The following is a 5,819-nucleotide window of genomic DNA, read 5'->3' on the forward strand; positions in this document are numbered from 1 at the left end:
TGTCCGCATGCATGTTAATTAAGGATTAATTAATTAATTTATATCTAACATATTAATTTTATTAAATTTAAAAATCACTAATTTTAATTTTTGTATATACTATTTTAATTAATATCTTTTAACAATAAATTTGCTTTTAACTTTTAATTTTTTTTGATACATATTACATATTAAGAAGGAAATGATAATATCAAGATTTAAACTTTGATATTTGAGATGTCAATAAGGAGTTTAATCAGTACTTTCATATATTGTTGACAACAAAATTTTATTTTTTTAACAAAAAAGAAAGTATCGAAAAAAAACAATGCTTAACAATGAGATATCCTAGCGATAGCTGGAGCTCATTTGCCTTAGTGGATTAGTTGCAGAACTTTGAGTACTTCTTCGAGATTAAGTTAATTCGAATTATCGTTTCACATATAAAAAAAAATAAACTCTTGAAACACAAATAAGAGATTTTAACTACTATTCTTTTAACTTGAAATCATAATTTTCAGCGGTTGTAAATATAAAATAATCTTTTGGAAGAAGGTTTAAATTTAAGCTAAAAAATTTAAGCTAAAAACTTGGGAATGAAGCTACGTTTATTACAAGTTCAAATAGTTATAAAAGAATAAAAAAGAAAAGTCTTTTAGAATGATGTTTAGTTTAGAAGCTAAAGACTTGGGAATGAAGCTACGTTTTTTACAAGTTCCAAATGGTATGTAATGTAATGCATGACCTGAAGTAACGAATCGCGTCAGCGCTGGCGTTTATGTTTTCCAATTTCCACCACTAAACTTTGACTACGTCACATTTCACTCTTTTAAACTCAATTTAATTTAAATTTTATGCTAATTAAAATTTTTTTATTAACAAATATAAATAATATTTTTTTACCGAGTCATAATACAAACATCACATTTGAAATATACAAAGTTAATTTTTAATATAATATAAAAATTGACCTTCAAAAAAAATAAATTTTCTTAAAGGTCTAATGAGAGTTTATTTTTTTATTAAAATTTAATCTAAATTGATGAACAATTCTGAAAACAAAACTGAAATAGATAAATCAATATGTTTTACAAATAGGGTGGAAATAACTCTGTTTATACTTAGTTCGGTAAAATTATAAAATAAGGAAATTACTAATCAGCCTGAAAAAAAAAAGTATCATTCAAATGGATTTGAATATATAGACTAAAAATATGTTCTACTTTTGAAGATGTCTATTTCTTTTCTTTTTTTTCCCTATGTTTTCAAACAAAGTACAAAATGTTTGCTCTAAAATGTACCAAAATGGAATAAAAAGGGCAAATAGTACTAGGCAAAAAATAAGTTGAAAGAAAGGAAAGGAGGCCCGCAACCACGTGGTAGAAAAAAAAACAAAAAACAAAAAAAACAAAGGCAACACTGTTTTGAGTCTTTGAATTTCGAAGTTGTCGTCACATATAAATATAATCCGAGGTTGAAGTTAGTATTTGTAGTTTGATTTTTGCATTGAGACTTGAAAGAGTTTGAATTCCTGAGAGATAGAGAGAAAGCAATCTGAAACCAAAATCCAACAAACAACTGAGAAAATTCTCAACAATCTGCTTCTTTCCTGTTCTTTTTAGCCCAATTGTTTGCTTTTCATTTTTAAGGTAATATTCTCTTTATTCTCTACTGTTTACTTGCCCAGTGCTGGTTTCTCTTTTGGTTTTTGTTTTGATGCAATGGGTTCCATTAATTTGTTATTTTTCAGTCATATGTTTTTTAGAAATGTGTTTTTTTTTTTTGTTTCTCAAGCGGGGCTCTGAGAATATTGCTGTTTTTTTTAATGGTCTTGGCAGATCAAGAATCCATGTTCTAGGATGTCGATAAGGGTTTCTTTATTTGCTTTTGAATTAATGAAATGCGCTTCTTCTTATTTTCCCCTTTATTTTCATTCATCAGACAATGTGAAGAAGAGAAAAGATTTGCATTTGATTCTACTAAGATGGTAGATTTTCAAGTTAACAAGCTTTTATTTTATTTTTGCTTGGGGGGGTTATATGTTCAACAAGTGGTGTTGTTTGTGAAAATGGTTAACCATTTTGTGGATAACATGAATCATGCTGTATCTTGTTTGTTGTAACATCAATAAATTTGATATATTTACCATTTAAAACGCCTAACTGAGTTGATTTTTGTTTCAGAGAAATCAGTGTGCTTTATTGTGGGATGGGCGTTTCTTTTTCCTGCCCATTTGCTAAATGCAGTGATGTGGAGAATGGCTTAGAATCCATCACCGTGAAGTCCATTAGTTTCGGTGATGATGAAGTCAAAACACCAGTTAGATCCACCAGTTTCAGAAGTTTAGATTCCGAGCCAATGATATTTAGATCAGTAGGTTCCGGAAAGATGATACTGGAGGGGTCTGTTAGCTTTAAAGGGAGAGATTTGGGGAGAATGCTTTCATTTAAGTCTCCTTCATTGGATAAAGCTGAGAATTTGCTCATTCAAGCTGTCAGTTTAAATAGCCAACGAATGAATATTCAATCCCCAAAACCAGATGGTTTAATAGAGACTCCAAAACCATCACCCGTTTTAGATCCCAACAATCCACAACACAAGGCAGCAATAAGATTACAGAAGGTATATAAGAGCTTTCGAACAAGGAGAAAGCTAGCAGATTGTGCGGTTCTTGTTGAGCAGAGCTGGTGTGTATTATATTTGTATGTTCTATATTACCTTTCTATGCATAACTTTTTTTGTTTTTTTCTAATGCAATTATTTGTTGTAATGTAGGTGGTGGAAGCTCTTAGATTATGCTGAACTCGAGAGGAGTTCCGTCTCATTCTTTGATATGGATAAACATGAGACTGCAATTTCACGTTGGTCAAGGGCAAGAACTAGAGCTGCCAAGGTTGGAAAAGGTTTATCGAAGAACGGTAAAGCTCAAAAGCTTGCTTTGCAACACTGGCTTGAGGCAGTAAGTCACTTGCAGTAAAAATGAATTTAGTTTACAGCAGTTCTTTATTATTTATTAGTATTACTAATTCCTGTTTCATGTGTTATTCAGATTGATCCAAGGCATCGCTATGGACACAATTTACACTTCTATTATAATCAATGGCTCCATTCTCAGAGTCATGAGCCCTTCTTTTACTGGTAATTTTCTTTAACCTAGTGTTTTGGTTCATTACTAATACTTTTTCTACAAAGTGAAACTGAAAATGGATATACTTGTTTCTAAAGTACAGGCTGGACATTGGAGAAGGGAAAGAAGTAAATATAGAGAAATGTCCTAGATCCAAGCTTCAACAGCAGTGCATCAAATATCTTGGTCCGGTGGGTCTTTATTTCTTTTGTTCATCAAATTTTATCTGGGTTTATGTTCAAACCTTCACTGAAACAATTATCCTCCTTACAGATGGAAAGGAAGCCCTATGAAGTTATCGTGGTAGACGGGAAGTTTATATATAAGCAAACAGGGAAGCTTCTCCATACTATTGAAGAAACTGGCAATGCTAAGTGTATTTTTGTTCTTAGCACATCAAAGATCTTGTATGTTGGCATTAAAAGGAAGGGTACATTTCAACATTCTAGCTTCTTGGCTGGAGGTGCTATCACTGCTGCTGGAAGATTAGTTGTTGATAGCGGTGTCCTTAAGGTATAGCTATGGATAATATCTTTCATAACTTTTGTTTTTTCAGTACTCCTTTTGTTATGCCACTCTCTTAACAACACTTACTATTACTCTGTTCAACAGGCAGTTTGGCCTCACAGTGGTCATTATCGTCCTACAGAACAAAATTTTAATGATTTCATTTCATTTCTAAGGGAGAACAACATGGATCTTACAGATGTCAAGGTAAGAAATATATATATATATATGTTATATGCTTCAAGTATCATTTAATCCCCTAAAGAAAAAAGAAATGCTGACAGTGCCACTTGTTACATTCAGATGACTCCGGTGGATGAGGAAGAAACCTTGGTTGGAAAACAAAGTAGTAACCATCTTAGATGCAACTCATCTGAAGAGGACTTTAGCTTAGAGCCTGAAGAGATTAGTGTCAGAGACTCTATCAAAGAGGTCGTTGATTCAAGGGAACAACAAACTAGTGCAGCTCAACAACACCCCAAGTCAAGGAGACTCCTCAACCTTAGCAGAACCTTGACAAATCTTGAAATACTGAAAAGAACAGAATTGGTTGAGATGTCAAATGGTGACCATAGAGCTGTTGTGCCAAGTTACTATGATAATATGATAGATTCTCCTTTGAAAGATGGTTATGAGACGGAAGAGGAAGTCACTGCTTTGGAACAGGATTCAGTTGTTCCAAAAGAAAAGACCGATGAACATAATTTAGAAAACGGGGTAGAAGGCATTCCTGATGAATTGATTCTTAAAAGAGTTAACTCTAGAAAAGAAATGAAGTCCTATCAATTAGGGAAGCAGTTGTCATGCAAGTGGACTACAGGAGCAGGGCCCCGGATTGGTTATCTGAGGGACTATCCCTTGGAACTCCAATTCCAGGCTTTGGAGCATGTGAAATTGTCCCCAAGAAGTGCAAGCTATTCAAAATTGTACTTTTCTTCTGGGTCTACTAGTAGCCTCAGTCAAAAGTTTCCACACCAGCAAGTGCAAGTGAAGAAATGAGAACCCTAAGTTTACCTGTGCTCAAGAAGGGAAATTTATTACAGAGAAGTATGCATTCCAAATACTACTCTCCCCATTATTAAGAGGAGCAGTTGTAGCAAACATTCAATAGCCAGACTCGAGTACATTCCCGGTTTCAATTTAGAGTGAATAGAGTTAGAAAAAGATGATATATGAATTCTTTTCAATACTAGATCCTTCTGTACAGATTTTTTGATTGGTTCATTTTGTATCAGAAGAAGACATTACAAATTGTAGGAATTCTGGGTTTAACGCCCTTTCAATACAAAAGGAAAAGAATTTACTCTGTGTTTTTTTTTTCTTTGGCAAAGTAGGTTTACAGTTATAAGTTTCTAAGGATTTTCACAGCATTTACCTGGTGTATTCCTTTATCGGTGGAAAATTAAGGGAAAAGAGGGACAAAGTTGGAGGGAACTTCACTTGCATTACTTGTTTGGAAGCGTCGTTGGAGGGAAAATATAGCTGCATTTATTCCAGAGTAGACAATTTAAAATTTAAAAACACGTGAACTTTCTTTTTTTAATCTAACTATTTTGTGCTAGGGTTTGGGGGACAATGTATAAACTGGGCAATTTTTACTTGTACTGTAATTTTTTTTTTAATTCATTTAGATATTTGAATTTGAAAATTTTGGTCTAAGTTAATATTCTCTAGCATTAGGGGTGTACAAAATTCGGGTGAAACCGAAAAAATTCGGTTAACCGACCGAATTCGGTTAATCGATCGGTTAACTGAATTAATTCGGTCGGGGGTCGATTAATAATTTTTTAATTTTTCAGTTGCGGTTAATTCGGTTCGAAACCGATCAGTTAACCGAATTTTTTCAGTTTAACCGAAAAAATTAATAAATAAAATTATAATATATAAATAGCCCACTATTCACTCAAACCCAATCCAACATAAACCCAAATACCCAATCTAATATATATTAACCCAAGTACCCAACCCAACCCAATTACCCAACTCAATCATAAAAATTACAAATAATTTAATAAATAAAAATAAAAATCTAAAACTAAAACTAAAAATAAAAATAAAAATAAAAAAACATATAATTTTATAAAAATAATTCGGTTAATTCGGTTAATTCGATTAATTTGGGTAATTCAGGTAATTCGGTTAATTCGATTAATTCGGTTAATTCGGTTAATTTTATACTTATTTTAATTAAAAATTAAAAAAATAT

At 32.3% G+C, this 5,819-nt stretch overlaps 1 protein-coding gene across 1 annotated transcript; it reads left to right on the forward strand.

The window, feature by feature from the left end:
- The first annotated feature begins 1,390 nt into the window (after nt 1-1,390).
- Nucleotides 1,391-4,919, forward strand: LOC107963034 (IQ domain-containing protein IQM2). Its single transcript, XM_016899634.2, has 8 exons — nt 1,391-1,628; nt 2,163-2,666; nt 2,755-2,938; nt 3,029-3,117; nt 3,210-3,297; nt 3,380-3,619; nt 3,719-3,820; nt 3,917-4,919. The coding sequence occupies exons 2-8, from the start codon at nt 2,188-2,190 to the stop codon at nt 4,610-4,612; spliced, it is 1,878 nt and encodes a 625-aa protein (XP_016755123.2). The 5' UTR covers nt 1,391-1,628; nt 2,163-2,187; the 3' UTR covers nt 4,613-4,919.
- Nucleotides 4,920-5,819: the final 900 nt, after the last annotated feature.

The sequence above is a fragment of the Gossypium hirsutum genome, chromosome A06, assembly GCF_007990345.1.
Source record: "Gossypium hirsutum isolate 1008001.06 chromosome A06, Gossypium_hirsutum_v2.1, whole genome shotgun sequence".
In the NCBI taxonomy this organism is placed as follows: Eukaryota; Viridiplantae; Streptophyta; class Magnoliopsida; order Malvales; family Malvaceae; genus Gossypium; species Gossypium hirsutum.

Coding starts and splice junctions, on each gene's coding strand:
- LOC107963034 (XM_016899634.2), top strand. CDS start 2,188: ATGGGCGTTTCTTTTTCCTGCCCATTTGCTAAATGCAGTGATGTGGAG. Junction 3,118..3,209: donor CATGAGCCCTTCTTTTACTG/GTAATTTTCTTT, acceptor TCTAAAGTACAG/GCTGGACATTGGAGAAGGGA. Junction 3,298..3,379: donor GCATCAAATATCTTGGTCCG/GTGGGTCTTTAT, acceptor TCCTCCTTACAG/ATGGAAAGGAAGCCCTATGA.